General features: G+C 34.6%; 1 protein-coding gene across 3 annotated transcripts in view; it reads left to right on the top strand.

Annotated features, from left to right (window-relative positions):
* The window catches only part of WDR72 (WD repeat domain 72), a 275,177-nt gene that overhangs the window by 56,558 nt on the left and 198,564 nt on the right, over window positions 1–20,055 (top strand). For all 3 annotated transcript variants that reach the window (XM_074294549.1, XM_074294547.1, XM_074294548.1), the window contains 4 exons: window positions 1,586–1,727; window positions 5,803–6,051; window positions 8,516–8,736; window positions 11,182–11,377. In XM_074294549.1, the coding sequence (XP_074150650.1) occupies window positions 1,586–1,727; window positions 5,803–6,051; window positions 8,516–8,736; window positions 11,182–11,377 (808 nt within the window). The remainder of the gene's footprint in view (window positions 1–1,585; window positions 1,728–5,802; window positions 6,052–8,515; window positions 8,737–11,181; window positions 11,378–20,055) is intronic.

Below are 20,055 nucleotides of genomic sequence, written 5' to 3'. Positions count from 1 at the left end.
TGATTGTGGACCTGCTGGATCCTTGAAATGCTTGACTTACCCATATCACTGTCCAAAATATTTCTAACACTCAGTGAGGTATTCTCTTTAAGAATTATAACTTTTCCATTTTCCCCTAAAACAATATCAGTTCTTGAAAATCATAGATTTAAAAAAAAAAAAAAGAAGAACAAGAGAGAGCAATAAAACAAGCCTGAAAATCAGCAATCAATTGGTAGAGAGCTAACTAAATTTGGAGAAACTACATCAATACAATTTTTTTCCATTCTAGGCCAGATAATCTGATTCAACTTTAGAATAAGTAGAACCCAAAACTTACAAGATTATTGCAATCACAAAATGAAACCATATCAAAATTATTTTTTGTCCTAAACAATTTTCATGACATCATGCTTTATGTTTTCAAATGAACTAGATCTCTCGTCAATTTGGTAACTTGCTAAAAGATCCCAGATGATAGTTCTCATAGTTTCAATATTTAGCATATGTTTGGCACTTAGTAGATACTCAATAAATGGTTAATGATTAATTCAGTGATAGATACATAGATTACAGAATTTTGTCTGTCTTTAGATTCCCATCCTATCTACATTTTTTTCAAAACTACATTCTCTTTCTTAAGACAATTATATTTATTATCTAGGCAATTTATATATGTGTGTGTATGTGTGTGCATATATATATATATATTTATATGACAAATATAAATCTGAGTTTGAAAGAATCATGTTGACTCGTTTTCTGATTTTTGCTCTTAAAAAAAGAATCCATTTTTATAATCAATTTAAAGTTTCATAAATTTAAATATGCTTATTATTTTTACTTGGTTGAAAGATTATTAATTTGTTTGAGTGGAAAGAATAAAGGATCTAGGGTTTGGGAGCCTTTGGTTTTAATTGAATCTACTAAAGCACTGTCTTTTTCTGGCTTCACATTATATGAAGTGAATCTGATGAGTCCAATCTAGCTTATTAATTAGTCTGTAATAGAAGTGTTGGATGTATGTAATTAATGTAAACACAAGTCAGAATAGTGAATGAACCAGGGAATCTGATAACCAGGTCTCAGCTAGCATATTTGTTCAAAATGATAACAGTTGAGATCATTACAAGATCCTGTAGTGTTCTCTGAATCATCAAGGAAAGATTATGTTGGGTTATGAAATTAACTGATTTAGTTTATCTTTTCAGTTTTTTTCAACTCAGCATTGGAAAAAGTCATCTTTCATGGAAGGTCATAGAATATTTGATTTGTAGGGTCACTCAACCTAAGCCTCTGAACCTTCACTAGACAGACGCTGTGTTTAGAATATTTGATCTTTTGTGTTTAGGATATTTCCTCTCCTTTTGAGAATATTGAAAAGTAGCTATTGCCTAAACTTTTTTACATGGTATTTTCTTTGAAGCTGGTCACATCCTTGTTTCTATTACAGTAAAGGTTAGACATTTCAAGAGAGTAAGAGACTTATGCAAGAAAGTTAATGTGTGTATTAACCTTCCTCGTTCATCACAACCATGACTGTCACCAGTTGCCAGTCTTTGCCTTTCCCCTGTGTGTAAAATTTTGAATTTTTTTTATGATACAGAGCTATCCATTTGTTATGGGCTATCTCAATGAACGAAAGGAACCTTTCTATAAAGTCCTCTTCTCAGGAGAAATGTCTGGGAGAATCACTTTGTGGCATATTCCTGATGTTCCAGTGTCAAAGTTTGATGGTTCCCCTAAAGGTAAGAAAGGTTATTTCATTTGCCAAATATGTGCTGTGTCTGTTTCTACAACTGGGGAAAATTTTTGGATCTTTCTGCTTGATTCTGCAAGTGAGAAGAGAAGATCAGGGAATAATATAATGTAGAGGGAGAGAGTGATTTAGCTTATCCAAGCTTGGCTGGGCATGGTATAACAGAGCAGTAGGTACAGCACTGAATTTGGAATCAGACCAGTGTTCAATCCTATCTCATCTGTATGACCTTAGGCAAGCCATTTTATGTCTCTGAATCTCAGCTTCCTTAATTATAAATTAAAGTGCTTGGACATCTTTTTTTTCTTTAATTAATTTTAAAATTAATTTTATAATTATAACATTTTTGACAGTACTTATGCATAGGTAATTTTTTACAATATTATCCCTTGTACTCCCTTCTGTTCCGAATTTTTCCCTCCTTTCCTCCACCCTCTGCCCTAGATGGCAGGCATTCCCATACATATTAAATATGTTATAGCATATCCTAGATACAATACATGTGTGCAGAACCGAATTTTGTTGTTGTTGTTGTTGCAAAGGAAGAATTGGATTCGGAAAGTAAAAATAACCTAGGAAGAAAAACAAAAAATGCTCACAGTTTACACTCATTTCCCAGTGTTCCTTCTCTGGGTGTAGCTGATTCTGTCCATCATTGATCAATTGGAATTGGAGTAGATCTTCTCTATATTGAAGATATCACTTCCTTCAGAATACATCCTCATACAGTATCATTGTTGAAGTGTATAATGATCTCCTAGTTCTGCTCATTTCACTTGGCATCAGTTGACGTAAGTCTCGCCAAGCCTCTCTGTATTCATCCTGCTGGTCATTTCTTACAGAACAGTAATATTCCATAATATTCATATACCATAATTTACCCAACTATTCTCCAATTGATGGATATCCATTCATTTTCCAGTTTCTAGCCACTACAAAAAGGGCTGCCACAAACATTCCCTTCTTTAGTATTTCCTTGGGATATAAGCCCAGTAGTAGCACTGCTGGATCAAAGGGTATGCACAGTTTGATAACTTTTTGGGCATAATTCCAGATTGCTCTCCAGAATGGTTGGATTCTTTCACAAGTCCACCAACAATGCATCAGTGTCCCGGTTTTCCCACATCCCCTCCAACATTTATCATTATTTTTTCCTGTCATCTTAGCCAATATGACAGGTGTGTAGTGGTATCTCAGAGTTGTCTTAATTTGCATTTCTCTGATCAATAGTGATTTGGAACACTCTTTCATATGAGTGAAAATAGTTTCAATTTCATCATCTGAAAATTGTCTGTTCATATCCTTTGACCATTTATCAATTGGAGAATGGCTTGATTTCTTATAAATTAGAGTCAATTCTCTGTATATTTTGGAGATGAGGCCTTTATCAGAACCTTTAACTGTAAAAATGTTTTCCCAATTTGTTACTTCCCTTCTAATTTTGTTTGCATTAGTTTTGTTTGTACAAAAGCTTTTTAATTTTATGTAATCAAAATCTTCTATTTTGTGATCAATAATGATCTCTAGTTCTCCTTTGGTCATAAATTCCTTCCTCCTCCACAAGTCTGAGAGGTAAACTTATACTATGTTTCTCTAATTTATTTATGATCTCATTCTTTATGTCTAAATCATGGACCCATTTTGATCTTATCTTAATATATGGTGTTAAGTGTGTCCATACCTAGTTTCTGCCATACCAATTTCCAGTTTTCCCAGCAGTTTTTGTCAAATAATGAATTCTTATCCCAAATGTTGGTGTCTTTGGGTTTGTCAAACACTAGATTGCTATTTTTATTCACTATCTTGTCCTGTGAACCTAACCTACTCCACTGATCAACTAGTCTATTTCTTAGCCAATACCAAATGGTTTTGGTGACTGCTGCTTTATAATATAGTTCTAGATCAGGTACAGCTAGGCCACCTTCATTTGATTTTTTTTTTTTAAATTCCCTTGAAATTCTCGACCTTTTGTTCTTCCTTATGAATTTTGTTGTTATTTTTTCTAGGTCATTAAAATAGTTTCTTGGGAGTCTGATGGGTATGGCACTAAATAAATAGATTAGTTTAGGCATCTTGATTATATTCACTCGGTCTATCCAAGAGCACTTAATGTCTTTCCAATTATTTAAATCTGACTTTATTTTTGTGGCAAGGGTTTTGTAATTTTGCTCATATAATTCCTGACTTTCCTTTGGTAGATGGGTTCCTAAATATTTTATACTATCGACAGTTATTTTGAATGGAATTTCTCTTTGTATCTCTTGCTCTTGGATTGTGTTGGCAATGTATAAAAATGCTGTGGATTTATTTTGTATCCTGCAACTTTGCTAAAGTTCTGAATTATTTCTAATAGCTTTTTAGCAGAGTCTTTGGGGTTCTCTAAGCATACCATCATATCATCTGCAAAGAGTGATAGTTTGATTTCCTCATTACCTACTCTAATTCCTTTAATTTCTTTCTTGGCTCTTATTGCTGAGGCTAGCATTTCTAGTACAATATTGAATAGCAATAGTGATAGTGGGCAACCTTGTTTCATTCCTGATCTTACTGGGAAAGGTTACAGTTTATCGCCATTACATATTATGTTTACTGATGGTTTTAAATATATGCTGCTTATTATTTTAAGGAATAGTCCATTTATTCCTATACTCTCAAGTGTTTTTAGTAGGAATGGATGTTGGATTTTTATCAAATGCTTTTTCTGCATCTATTGAGATGATCATATGGTTTTTGTTAATTTGGTTATTGATATAGTCAATTATGTTAATAGTTTTCCTAATATTGAAATAGCTCTGCATTCCTGGTATAAATCCCACTTGGTCATAGTGTATTATCCTGGGGATGATTTTCTGTAGTCTTTTTGCTAATATTTTATTTAAGATTTTTAGCATCAATATTCATTAGGGAGATTGGTCTATAATTTTCTTTCTCTGTTTTCAGTCTACCTGGTTTAGTTATCAGTACCATGTCTGTGTCATAAAAGGAATATGGTAGGACTCCTTCAATCCCTATTTTTTCAAATAGTTTATATGGCATTGGAGTTAATTGTTCTTTAAATGTTTGGTAGAATTCACATGTAAATCCATCTGTTCCTGGGGAAAAGTGCTTGGACTTCTTGAGCTTTAAGGTCCCTTTATCTCCATATCTATAACCTTAGTTGATCTTATAGTCTTAATGTATTTTAAAGCATTTAAAAAGGCAGCTATGACATAGGAAAAAAAGTTCCAGTTTTGGCATCAGAGGAGTCTGATTCAAATACAGGTTCTACTACATATTAGTTATTTGCATTTAGCAAATCACTTCATTTCTGGGCCTTAGTTTCCTTAAATAGGGATGTTAGACCAGATGATAGCTTGGGTCCCTCTTCCAACTCTGAATTTATGATATATGAGTATAAAGACCTTAAAGTTTTCTGGGGTTATTTCAGGTCTTTTTTAAATCTCTAGTAGTTGCTGTAGTATATTCAGTATTCAGTATGTAAGCTGAGGAGAGACCAGAAAGTCACTGAATATGATCTAGTGATACATACTACACAGTGTCTGTGATAGCTACTAAATCTCACTCCATTTTGAAATATTCAAATATTTCATCATTTTTCAGACTAAAACTTTCCATATAGCAACCTAATATCAGCCCAGGAGATTTTAGAGTGAGAAAAAGCCTGCCTTCATCTAATCTAATCTCATTTGATAAAGAAATTGCCACCGGCATGTAAACCTAGGGATTTTTTACTCTATGACTCTTTTCCTCTTTGATTATGTCAAGCTAAAAGCACCACATGATGTTCCTTCTCCTATCTTAGGCATCTTTGGTTACTTGATTCTAGGCTGGATCTCCTGACATCAATCTATCTCGATGGAGCCCTTCAGGCTTATGGTGCCCAGCATGTGATCACTGAAGACATTGGAGTATAAAAAAAGTTATAGTTAACTAGTTTGTGTACCACTTTTGAGTAGCTAGGAATTTTTGGCTGCTCCAATGATACATTGACTCAGTTCTTTTGGAGATTATGATGAATAACCATGCCCATTTTTTTTTAATCTTTCCCTGTCTTCTCTTTCTAGAGATACCAATAACTGCTACTCACACCCTTCAAGAGAATTTTGACAAGTATCACAGTATATCACCTAGTATTATTGATGGTTTCTGTGATCTTGAAGATGGAGCTAGAAGCCCAGCTATCACTTCATCTATGTATATTCCAAATTTTGACAAACTAATATGTGGATGTGAAGATGGGAGGATCTTTATAACACTTGCCTTAAATGCAGCAAAAGCAGGACTTTTGGAAAACAGTGCCTTATTTAAAAAAGGTAATTGGTTGAATTCATTAAAAAATGTCATCAAATCAAACATAATATTTCATGTTAACAAGAAGTACTGAGTTAAAAAAAGGCACATTGGTTTCTGAGGGATGCAGCAGGAAGCTAGTCATTCTTAGTGTTTGTTCATAGTTTTGTATAGTTTTAGGCAGTTTTGATGTTGTATTAGTTACATATTAAAAATTAATAGATTCTGAGTAACAAGTTGAACTTGTTGATAAGAGATAAGTTGTGTTCTGGTGACATGTCAAAGATGTTGTCCTGGGCTCTCACAAACTTAGGGATGTATTTTGAACAGGTGGGTCTTGTTTTGTTCTCATTTTCCTCAAGGGATTTATATTCTCTTGGGATTAGGGTTGGTGTTTAGATGGGATGTTAAATGTGCACAATTGAATAAACCCCAAATATATATGGAATAAAATTTAAAACTGGGACAGCTAAATGTTAGAGTTCCAGGCCTAGAGTCAGGAAGATTCATCTTCCTGAGTTCAAATCTGGTCTCAGACACTTATTCGTTATTTGATCCCAGGCAACCCACTTAACCCTGTTGGCTTCCATTTACTTACTTGGACAAGGAAATGGCAAACTACTTCAGCTTCTTTGCCCCAAAAAATGGGGTCACAAAGAGTCAGACATGACAGAAAATAATGATTGCTTAATGAAATTCAACATAATTTTGTGGGAGAGTGGATAATAACATCTGGAGTGATCAGAAAAAAGAATTGGCTTTGAAGTTCTAATTTTTAAGTAGAGCTGAGGAAGATAGTTATTTCAGGGACAAGACATAGCTTATGTGAAGAAACTGAGATTAAGTATTCTGTGTATGGAAACTAGACATAGGCCAGCTTGCCTAGAATGTAGAAGGGGAATGATTTCAAATCAGTATTGAAAGATAAGATTAAAGATAGATTATGAAGAATTTTAAATAGCAAAAAGGGAAATTTCTATTTAATTCAAGATACAGTAAGGAGTAATAAAGCTTCCTCATCAGGGTAATGACATAGTCAAAGCTGCCGTTTAAGTATACCAATTTAGCAGCTATAACTGATTGGAGGATGAATCAAAGAGGAGAGCAACCAGAAATTGTGAGAACAATTAAGCTTGTTACAATACTGGACCTCAAGGAAAGTGGTGATCAAGTTGAGTGGAATGAAGCAAATTGATGTTAGATATGTTTGTAGTGAGATTTGATGAGACTTGATGACTGATTGGATATTCTAGGATGAAGGCAAGTGAAAAGGTAAGGATGACAAAAGTCACAAACCTAGATGATTAGAAAAATAATGGTTCCCTCAGAAGAAATAAGGAAATTAGAAAGAGGGACAGGTTTTGGGGAAAAGACAACAAATACAATAAGTTAAATTTTGAATATGTTAAACTTAAAAACTTGTTTTTCCTGAGTTAAAATACTGACTAGTTATATGTACCTGGGCAAGTCACTTAAATCTGTTTGCCTAGGTTTCCTCATCTGTAAAATGAACTGGAGAAGGAAATGACATACTACTGGAGTATCTTTACCAAGAAAATGGGATATAACTAAAAAGCAACTGAACAACAACAAAAATGGGCATTCTGTTATAGATGCCCAGAGAGAATTTAAGATTGTAACTCAGTAGGGAGACAAGGCTTGAATAGGTAGAACTGGAGATCATTTGCATGGATATCATTGTACTTGTGAGAGCTGATAACTCTTGAGAGTTATATGTATAGATAGTGATTACTCAATGACTGACACACTAAGATATAGCAAAGAATAGTGCCTCTGTTAATTAGGCACTAATTAATAGTTAGTTACTACTAACATTATAAGCTGTTTTAATTTTATTATTTAACCCACTTAACATCAATTTTATGTTTATGAATTTCTGAGAACTACAATATATTTTGACTCCACATTGTTATTATACTCTGATACAGACAAACCTTCACTCCTTCTTTCTCCATTTTATTTTATAGATGAGGAACTGAAGCAAACAGGATTGAGTAACTTGCCCAGGGTCACATAGCTAGTAACCATCTGAGGCCAGGTTTGAACTCAGGAAGAGGAGTCTTCCTGACTCCAGGCCTGGTGCTCTTTCTACAGCACCTAGTTGCCCATAGTAGCAATATTATGCTGAGGTTAACTTCAAAAGAAGAAAAAAATATCAAAGATGCATTCTTCTGTACTCTATAGTAACAGGATTCTGATAGAATCTTAGGGACATTCTTTCCCTCAATAGTTCAGGCCCTTGTGGGGACTTGTTCCATATTTTTGATGTGGTAACTTTCTTGTATGTAAACAGATCTCAAGAAACAGCAGAATCTGAAAGAAGGGAAAGGGAGGATGATGAGAAAAAATTCAAAGAGTTGGTCATCAATTTTCATGACAGTCCTTTTTGTTAACCATCAAAAAAAAAAAATCAGATCTCATCTTTGGGCTTCAAAAAACAGTTTTTCTTCTTCTTTCTACTTTCAGATTCCCTACCTCATAAAGTTCTTAGAGGCCACAGCAAAAGTGTTACTTCATTACTTTATCCTCATAGCCACTCTTCCAAATTAGATCAGAGCTGGATGGTTTCAGGGGACCAAGATTCTTGTGTAATCTGGTGGGACATCTTAACTGAAGAAATATTGCATAAATTCCTTTTGTGGGCAGGTCCAGTAACAAGCCTTTTGATGTCACCAGAAATCTTCACAGTAAGTAAAGGGAGAAAAACAATAATCACTCATATTATTATTTGAATTAACAAAGTTTTCTTTTTAATTTAGTTTATATTTATAAAATTTAATAAAGAAATCTCCATTATTCTTTTTTCTGTTTGTTTTTGGAAAATGATTAAATATTTGATTTTTGTGAGTTTGGGTTTGAAGTTAATCACAACTTTTCTTTGATACAAAAATTCACTCTTTACGTATAGTTCAGATGTAAAATAGAAATATGAAGAACCAATTGTTACTAATCAAGAAGAACCATCATGAAGAAAGACAATCCAGAGACCTGATTTAACTAATTTTTAGCCCATTACCTAGCAAATCTTCACTACTATTATAATTAGCAGTTGGTTAATTTGCTGATATTCTCTGATAACAGACATTGTTAATGACAGTAATTATATTAGCTCACATTTATGTTATACTTAAAGTTTTTATGTAGCGTATTTAATGACAATAAGGTAATTGTAATATCGGGGAAAGAATGAGGACATGAAAATATTAGAAATAGTGTGCATCCTCCATGAAAAATAATATTGTTTTTATTACTGTTATTATTCTAGTAGAGTATTTTCTTCCTCTGTGCTTCCTCCAATTGGATACTCATTACAGGTTGGATCCTCAGAGGTTGCTACTAACCTGGAGCCCTGGGGCTATACCTCATTGACCTCCACCCATGTACTTTCTGTTACCAGTCTGCCAATAGATAGCTGTTAGCCAAAGCATTTACTAATATGCCATGGTAAAGCAATAATCATAGAACATTTTTACCTCCCTCCTGAGCCCTGCTTCTCCCAAACATGGGATAGATTCACAAATACACACGTCTTTACAATCAATGTAGAGTGATAGTGAGCTATCACATGGCCAGAGTAACTGGAATTGCAGAACTAAAAGGCCTCCATTTCCTTTGTTCTCCTAATAAAATCCTTTCTGATCTCTCTTCTAGGTGCATTGTCTCAGCTTGTGGGTTGCTCAATTGGGCTGCCAAACTTTATTTTTTAAATATGTAAAGGCTGCTTCTCACTTGAGTCTATAGTTGGCTGGTACCCTCTCTCCCCTTGCTTCCCTCCCTCCCTCCCTTTCTTCCTCCTTCCTGCCTCTCTCCTGCTTCCTCCTCTGTCTCTGTCTGTCTCTCCTGCTGTCAGAGGCACTTTTCAGAAATCAACTTCTAAACTCTTAAGTCCCTTCTCCATCAACTGTGCCTTAAACTCTTAAGCTGATCCTTCATATGCCTGAATAGGATGGTTTCTCTTTCTGGAGGAGTACCTTCACTGCTTGGTACTGTGGTCAAGTTTATGGTTATATATGCCTACAAAGGCAGCTTCTGCATTATGAACTTTCTTTTAGAGATTAAGTATCCAAAATCCCTTAGGATTGGCTAAACTCAATTTATACTGTTGCCCCTTGTGATTTACTCACAAAGGTTGCTGGGTGTTAAACCTTTTTAGCATATCTCATTACCTGTATTGTAGAATTTGCTTTCTGTGATGGGGTAAAAATTCTCTCTTTATAAATAAAATAGATTAAAAATATATTGAATAGGAGCAGATAGGTGAATCATTGGATAGAGTACTGGTACAGTGACAGTATGACCTGAAGTCAAATCTAGCCTTAGACATTTACTAGCTGTTTGACCTATTTGTTTTTGGAAAATGACTAAATATGTGGTTGCCTGTATTGTGTTAGATATACCTATTGCCTATTTAGATTATGTTCAGACTTATGAGATAATAATGATAGTGATGGATGATTCACATTTGTGTATACCTTATAATTTATAGAGAACTTTCTTCATAACCTCCCTCTCAGAGAGATAGTGCCATATTTCTATTTAATTGTTAAGGAAACTCAGGCATATATATATATATATATATATATATATATATATATATCTAAGATCATGCACATTGCTTGTGCCAGGGCCCGACTGGAGCCTAGAACATCTGCCTGCTGGCACATTTTGTACTTTATATGCTACATAGGCCTCTGAGTAGCATTTTCATATTTTGAGTTTACAAATGAGAAATTGGTTTTATATTATGCAAGTCCATTATTCTGGAGATAGGAAATAAATGGATTTTTGTTCTGTATTTATTTCTATTGACTTTATTTTGCGTGAGATATATGATGTCAGGTTTTTAACTTCATTTTCCTATAGGTTCTAAATCAGAAGTTTCTACTGCAGTCTTTGTCCTTTCCTGTAATTTTGTGAGTTTAAGAAATCATCTTGTGTTTCTATATTCTTTACATAGTAGTTTGAACTGACCAAGAAGAACCTATGGGAATCCATTAGTGAAAGTTGTGTTACACATACAGGCTTAACTAATTATGCTAATGTAAACAATGTAAAAAAAACCAAACAACTTATTTTGTTAGAAATATCAAACTAAATTACTTGCTATAGAAATAATATCATTTGTTTCTTAGCTGAAAGATCATCACGTTGTATGCTGTGTGTGCAGTGATCGCTCAGTTGCACTCCTTCACCTTGAGGAAAAGATGTGTCTTTTCAAGGCTCAGAAGCACCTTTCTCCTGTGACAACAATAAAATGGCACCCTGAGGAAAATTTCTTAATTGTTGGATGTGCAGATGATTCCATTTACATCTGGGAAATTGAAACTGGTAAATAGAATTTTTTTTTTTATTCCTCATGATTGTGTTTTTTCAAAGCAGATAACCAAGGCAAGAGGACTATGGAAGCACAGCAGGCCTAACCTTTGGAGAGTTTAATTTTAGTACAAATGGGCTATATTTAATGACTTCCAATGAAGCTAGGAACACCGATAATAAAATACAATAGCCTAAGTCAGATCCTGACAAGGGGATGATTAGCTGACATTGCAGTGCACAGAAATGAGCCGGATATTTCTGGAAGCTATAAATAAAAACATAAGTTATCTACTTTAATTATTAACAAGAGAGAAATTTAGTGTCCTACTCATCTCAAATTATCATTAGATACTGCCTTCTTCGACATACTCCCAAGCTCAGCAACCTTTTGGACTAATTGATGATTTGTAATGATGGAATATAATTAATTGCAAAGCTGACCGAAGTCCAATCAGGAAAGCTGAGAGTTGAGTGTTCTTACTGAACTTTATGTTTGGTCTTTGGGATAGAGAAGATGACAATTCAAAGGGCGGAAAATGTATCATATTAACTTCTGAGTTGCCCAAAATCTTAGACTTCTTTGACTAACAATAGGTTACTCCCTCACTTCAGGCAAATCCTGGGAACATAACAGGGACTAGGTAATTAATGAATGTGAGCAAATGAGTGTTATAAAAGTACATTTCAGTGAAACTCCCACATGAGGTTTTATTGATTAATCAGTAATGGTTTTATGCTGGATACTATTAACAGAATGGATAGTTTATACTAGTGTTTTTCAGACATTGTTCTGTGGGACCCTACTGTTTCACATGATTGTACAGATCCAGAGATTTTGTGATAAAACCTCCACCTTTTCCTAACTCTGGAAATGTGTTCTTTGACCCAATGGGGATTGTGCCAAACTATGAGCCTTCCTTCCTTTTGCAGCTAAAATCCCTAAAGCTCAATAGAGAAGAAAAGTTAGTCACAGCTAGGGTGATAAAACATCCCAAATTATAGTCTCTTACCGCAATACCATCTATCCCAACTTCCATCCTCCTTATCTTATAGGATAGGCACCCCTGCCGCAGTCCTGACCTTCCTTGTCTTCCCCACCCTCTGTCCCAATGGATAGAACTCCTACACGCATTAATGCTCCTGCTACTAGTGAGTTTGCCTGTAGAGTTTTATATTGTCAATGTTTTAAGTAAGGTGATGTTCTGTCTCCCCATGCCTGGAACATGCCCTCCTCATCTCTACTTCAATTCCCCAAGTTTCCTTCAAGTCTCACTGGAAATCCTGCTTTCTACAAGAACCTTTTCCTCGTTGTCCTTAATGTTAATGCCTTCACTCTATTAATCTTTAATTTATCCTGTTTGTATCATATTTCCATATAGTTGTATGTTGTCTTCCCCCATTAAACTCTGAACATCTTAAGAGTGAGGATTGCTTTTTACCTATCTTTGTATTACCAGAACTTAGCTATCTACATGCCTGGCACAGTATAGGTACTTAATGAATTCTTTTTTGGCTCTTTAGATAATACATGGTAATGATAGTTGACATTTATATAGTGTTTTTAAACTTTGCAGTGTGTTTTACAAATGTTATCTTATTTGATCTTTGGAACAATGCTGTGAGGTAGATCTTATTATTAACCTAGTTTTACATTTGATGAAGATAAGGTTTAGGTTACCTGACAGAAGTTTAGTGACTATTGCATAACTACACCACTCTTCCTTTTCTTTCATTCTTTCCTTTTTTCTTTCTTTCTGCCTTTTTTCCTTTCTTAACTTTTTAAATCTTCCTTCCTTCCTTCCTTCCTTCCTTCCTTCCTTCCTTCCTTCCTTCCTTCCTTCCTTCCTTCCTTCCTTCCTTCCTTCCTTCCTTCCTTCCTTCCTTCCTTCCTTCCTTCCTTCCTTCCTTCCTTTCTTTCTTTCTTCCTTCCTTCCTTGCAATCATTCCATCAAGAAGTATTCTAATGGGCATAGACAACAAATGTATAAATAGGTACACATAAGACACTACTAGATTTATTGTCTTATTGAGAGAGAGAGACAGAGACAGAGACAGAGACATGATCAGAGCTACTAATATAGGAAAGTAATCTTCAAGGATAGATTAAAATGGAGAGAGAGGGAGGGAGGCAGAAAGAACAAACAGATTGCTATTAGAACAGACCAAGTAAGAGGGAATGAAGTCTTGAGTTGTAATGCCATACTCTTTTACTTTATCAGGATACTTTCACATTCAATATTCCCCAAAACTCCACATCATCCCTGTCCTGTGAAACATTCCATCAATCATCAATTACTTTTTCAGTCTGAAATTCTGCTGTTGGAACCAATGTTTAGGATTTTCTGGATTCTAGAAGCTATAATGTACTAAATTCATACCAAAGTGTTAATGACTCATTGATGTTGTTGTTGTCTGATTGTTTTAATCCTGTCTGACTCTGTGACCCAGTTTGCCAAGAAATGATGCTGGAGTGGTTTGACATTTCCTTTTCCAGCTCATTTTGCAGATGGGGAAACTGAGGCAAACTGGGAAGTGACTTGCTCAAGGTCACACAGTTAGAAACCTCTGAGGCTGGATTTGAATTCAGGTTTTCCTTATTCCAAGCGCTGTGCCATTTCTACTGTGTAACCTAGCTATTCTTCAATGACTCATTAGTTATTGATATTCTAGGATAACTTCCAATTAATTCCTGGAACTTGGAAACAAAAACATTGAAGGTGATGGTCAGTGTTGAATGATGGTGGTAGAGACAGGTGGAATCATATATGTGACATAAGAGGGAAAGAAGAAAGATTTCACTTACTGCACAACTTTGCTTAATTATTTCAGTTAATAGTTACAATATTTTATAACCTGTTTTAATCTATATACTCTATGTGTATGAGGAACTTTCATGAATGATTTAAAACATTACTTATGGAAGTCTTTTGGGACCTTAAAGTTTATTCAATCCTTATCTATTCTATCCACCTCACTTTACAGATATAGAAATTGGGATTCTTAAGGGTTTAAATAATCTTTGCAAGGTTATACAGATAACAAGTGACAAAGTTGGGGTATGGAACCAAAAGATCTGAGTTTCAATCCTAGGTTTGTCATGTACTTCACCAATTCACTTAAATTTTCTGACCTTTCATTTCCTAATATGTAAAATGAGAAGTTTGGATTAAATCCTCTCTATTCCAGATATTACTCTGGGATTCTGTGATCCTTGTCACCCACACACTGAATATACTGAAAAAACTGAGAAATAAATTGATAAACCATCTTCTTCTAATGGACATTTAAAAAGTAGAATTTTCACCTAGAAACACATCCTGCTCCCCTACAGTTTTTTTTTTTGTTTTTTTTTTTAATCTGGCAATTGGGGTTGTAATTTACTCAGCCTCACACATCTAGTAAATATTAAGCATTTGAGGCCTCTAGTTTGAACTCGGTTCCTCCTGACTCCAGAGTTTGTGCTGTATCTACTGTATCTGCTGTGCCATCTAACTGCTTCCCCTGAAGTAGTTTGAAAAAACAAAACATATCAGCTGAGACCTATTTATATAAAATTCAGCCCTAATATTTGAATTGTTTTCCCAGTTTTAAAGGAAAGAAGTTATCCTCTCTAAGCCTTTCTTTAGTAATCCTTTCTGACATTATGTTTTATAACTAGCATTGGGCTGGGATGGGGAGAATGAGATAACCAGACTGTAAGTCTTTATGTCAGGAGACTGTGTTTTATATTTTTTTCATATCCTTTCTTAGCATTAAGTAAGATACCTTAAACTTGGTAGAACTAATGAGATGCTTCAGGTTTTCTTCTTTTCTTTTTATTTATTTGAGACAACAAGGTATATCTCAGGCTTATGTACCTCTACCCAATTTTCAAAACACATAGTAATGGTTTTGTTAGATGAGAATCTGAATAAGGTCTTATATGTCAGGCTAAAATGTTCTTCTTTTGAAAGGGTAGGCAGAAGAAATAGAGAACTTTGAGTATCTTTTTTCCCCCTTACTAAACAAAGCAGTATTTCCAGACTTGGAGTGATGGGGCTATCCAGTTTTGTGTATTGATTTGCTAGCCTTCCTATGATGTTGAGATCTAGATAGGAGGAGGAAAAATAGGAGATGTCATTATTGATTAATATCTGAGTGCCTACAGTGTGTTGGGCAGTGACAACTCTGAGCAGCTTTGTCACCCCCATCACTCTGGGACACAATAGAAATAATTTAATACTCATTTTTCTGAAATACAAGCCAGGAATAAATCTTGACTCTTAGATAAGATTCTATAAGATAAGAACTATTCTTTGAAAGGACTGTGTGCTCTTGGTAAGGACAAAGTGAGTGGAGAAATTTTCCTGGCATAAATTTTTTTTTAATTTCAGAGAGGTTACTTTATTAACTATAGATGCTCCAGTTAAAGTCCCTACTGTTCAGTATGACAATATAAACAGGTTATGTGTACAAAGATACAGACACTTGCAACTTTCTTGAAATTTTTTTTTTCTAATGTTAACCTTCTAATCAGAACCTATCATTATAAATATAATTAAACAATAGCATCTAGAATAAGTCATAATTCTGGCAACTTTTACCTTTTTAAAAGGAGAATTATAAGCACTCAAAGCTGTCTGTATCTTCCTAATCTTCCTGTGACTGATTCTGTAAGTGTTGCTCCCAGTGCACTGATATTACTTTATCAACTTTTAATTTATACTTGGTTTAACAACTTGTCATCTGATTTCTTAAGACTATGGCAAAAATATTTGAGAAGGTTCCAAGTAGCAAGAATATTATCAACAGAAATGATACTAGTGGTAAGAGAAAACACGGAAAAGTAAATATTTTAATATAAGGCCACATAATGGCTGTTAAGTCATCAAGAAACTGTCAAATTAGTGGCAATATATAGGAAATTCCTGCCAAATGAATTCCAGTCTCAAATGATCAGACACATGTCTACTGTGACCATGTCTTTTTGTTTTCAGGTCCCTTTTGGGTTCCACATAAGTTATTCTTGGCCTTCAGATGATGGGTATTAAATGAATGAAAAAAAATTTTAAAGCAATAATTAAGTATCAAGTATTGGTGATTTAACAATGAAAGAAAAGATGGTTTGTTCCCCCAAGAAGTTTACATTCAGATAAGGGAGAAAATACATAAAGGTAATGGTGACCAAGGGGGGGGGTTGGAGAGAGAGACCATTTGGTCCAGAGTTACACGATGATTAATGAACTTATAGGGGAATAGATTAAAACTTTCCATCTAGCAAATATGCCAGAGTTGATATTAGTTTGGTTCATGTTTCCCAAACTAGAAGGAGATGGAGAACCCAGAAAGAAATGACTGGAAAAGCTAGAGAAGTATATCATTATGGTTTGGGTTGTTCAGTGGGGCGGCCTAAAGAGGGGACTGTTGAATAATAGGGAATAAAGTGAATGATGTGACTGAGACTTTCTTGTAGTGCACTGCACTAAACCATGCATAAATGTCCCTGCAGGCCACATGGCTTTAGAAAACCACATATTAATGCTATCTATATTTTATAGTATATTTATTTATTTTGTTAAGTATTCCCAATTACTTTTTTAATCTGGTTTGTGCTGATCTCAGGAATGTTTTGGGCTGTATGTTTGACACGTCTAGTTAAAGAAGAGGTAGTCACTAGTCAGGATGGAAAGCCTGGGAAAAGAAGTTTCTTCAAGGTGGCAAGTCAATTTTATGAAGGGTTAAAATCTCACACAGACACTCGGGGATATTAGAATTTGGGGTTGAAGGATATTGTCAAAAATAAATCTAAAGAATGTATTAAATTATTAAACATCAGACACTCTGTTAGATGCTGAGGATACAAAGACAAATATCAAACAGACCCTGATTTCATGATCACTATTTCAGCTGTGCTATTTTCTGTCTCTTTCATGGTGTTGTGAACTTGGGTTCCAAAAGACGACTTTACAGGAGGGCCAACTATCACCCATTATATTAAGAAGAAATTTGAGTCACTTGGAGCACTATATTTCCATGGGGCACTGAAGGAAATCACAGAGTAGTTATACAGCTGGTATTTATGAGATTCAGAACTTGAGTTCATGTATTCTTAGGCTCTCATTTGGTTCCTCTAATATACTTGGCCAGGCTGTCTCTCCCTTAAAAGGAGTTATTTGGAAAATTCACTTATATGTGCTGCCTTGTTTATAATCATATCAGAGAAATTAGTATTGCTTTACTTTCATCATTACAAACCATGTTAAACATACATCTTTAAGAAAATTACTGAGAACTAGATGGCTTATGTCCCCAATCTTCTCAAAATATTTTCACAAAGTCTCCAGCATTTAGAGGAATACCATCATTTTAAGTCATCTCTAGTTTCATTTGTTGAGCCAAATAGAAAGCACAATTTTCAAAAAGTATTTAATCAGCTTTGCCAAAATAGTGTTTCAGTAGTTTAAAATTCATACCATGTCACATCAAAATGTTACATAAGGTCACCATATCAAGAAGTAATTTTCCACTTCACAAATTTTATTGGCCCACCCTCATCCTGGCCTGTTTAGTCTGAACTACTACAAAGATAAAATACTTAAAAAAATTTTTTTTTTTAATGAAGGATCAGTCTTATCTCTGAAAACTGAGTCTTAGTGTTATCCTGATTTGTAATGGTAGAGAGAGAGGTTTTGTTTTTTTTTTTTCTTTTCCTGGTTTTATTGTCAGGCTCTCTAGTTGGATAGAAACAGGTACAAATTTAGATTCTCTTTCCTGCTTTGTCAGCATGTCCAGCTTTCTCCTACTTTCATTATTTTTGCCTTAAAGATAGTATTTGGATTTGTAGCATCTGACATATCATAATCTTTCGTGTGTCATTTTCCCAAAGATGCATTATTATTATTATTTTTTGTAGAATATAGACAGAGTCCTTAGTATGAGGACATTTTTCAGAGAAAAAAATATATCTTTTTAAGGAATAAGACATGATTTTCCTATATTACCTTTCTCTAAATGCTTTTTTCTTTATTATTATTGTTATTATTCCTAATATATTCAGTATACTCTGCTAAGTTTCCTTTCTCCCTTTCCTTTCCCCCTCCTTCTTTCCTTTTGGCATAATTTGGTATTTTGAATAAAAAAAAAAAAGTTTTGTAGTGAACTTTTCCTGAATTTGTACATTCTTGAGGTTTTCACAAGAGCTGAGGTTTCTGTTTGGTCTCTTGTTAATTTTTCCTTTTCAGGCTACCTATTTGTCTCTCAAGTTTCTTTCTCCACATGCCCCATCCACTTCAGTTCCTGAAGCATTCATTGAGCACGAGCATTGTGTTAGGCCTTGTGGAAGATGCAAAGGATCAAGGAAGGGGCCTTGACCTTCAAGGAGTTTTAATCTTTGGGGAACAGAAGATTTATGCTCATGTAACAATTAAAGAACGAGACAAGAAATCATACAGGAGGGATCTAATGAATTGGGGCTTTGGGGAAATTGATCCTTTTAGGAACACCTTGGGCCTCAGCTGGAGTTAGCCACTTTTTCCTACTATCCCTTGTAGATTAGAGGGTGGTAAGTAACCCTCAGAGGATTGGACAGGAAGAGCACTTGTAAACTTCTTGAAGATGCAGAAGAATACTGGGTCCAGATTTTCTCAGTTGGGCAGTTATCAATGGGATACAATGTCTGCTGCTTCTTGAGTTCTATAGATAGCTTCAAAGTCTGTGTTGAGGTATCATTATCTTTCAGAATTTCAGGTACTCACTTTAAGGTCTGTTTCTTATTATTTAAATGATATTTCCATCTAGATATCTCACTTTAATACTCTTAATACTTCAGCAAATCTATGATCTTATTATGAGGATATTCTCCAGTGATTCAAACAGCAACCAATCCAAGCTTGATTATATGGTATGACTCTTCCTTCATTTTTTCTCATACTTTTGACACAGGAAGGCTACTGAGTATTCTGGTGACTTTCTTTAAGTCTTCTTAAAGTTGTGAGAGTACCAATGGAGCACACTAGCTAATAGAATTACTAGTTGGGTTTTTATTTTGAAATTTTAATTGTTTTACAAGCTATTTGAGAGTTACCAAAAACCTGGGTTTTTACAGAGCTAATTATAGAGCTTTGATACTAAAACTTGGACTCTCCCTTGACTATTCTTGTTGTTGTTCAGTTGCTTTAGTTGTGTTTTCGTAACCCCATTTGGGGTTTTCTTGGCAAGTGTACAAGAGTGGTTTGCCATTTCCTTCTTCAGCTCTTTTTAAAGATGAGGAAATTCAGCTAGTATGTGTCTGAGGCTAGTGAAGTCAGGTCTTCCTGACTCTAGGCCTGATATTCTCTACCTAGCCACCTTCTGTTTCTATTTAGGGGGAAATTAACACATTTATTTTTCAACTCAATTCTTAAGATTGTCAAGATTAAATAAAAAAGAAAACCAAAAAACTAATGTTCTTGATACATGGACATATATGTGTATGGATCAAGTAGATCTTTGTAGGTTTCCCTTATTTTGGTAACAACGGGTGTTCTGTTTTGTTTTGTTTTGTTTTGAAAGAAAACTAGCACAAATAATTTTATTTTCCAACTTGGCTCAAATGTAAAAGTCTTTTTGATGGGGCTTTATTTTAACTTCTAGACTTCTTCACTCCAAGCTATTACATTATTATTTCTAGGATGTTGGCTAATACTTGTGAGATTTTAATAATGTATATTTGC

Source organism: Sminthopsis crassicaudata, chromosome 2 (genome assembly GCF_048593235.1).
Source record: "Sminthopsis crassicaudata isolate SCR6 chromosome 2, ASM4859323v1, whole genome shotgun sequence".
Lineage (NCBI taxonomy): Eukaryota > Metazoa > Chordata > Mammalia > Dasyuromorphia > Dasyuridae > Sminthopsis > Sminthopsis crassicaudata.
The sequence above is the reverse complement of the archived record's forward strand: the minus strand, read 5'-3'. Positions and strand labels throughout refer to the sequence as shown.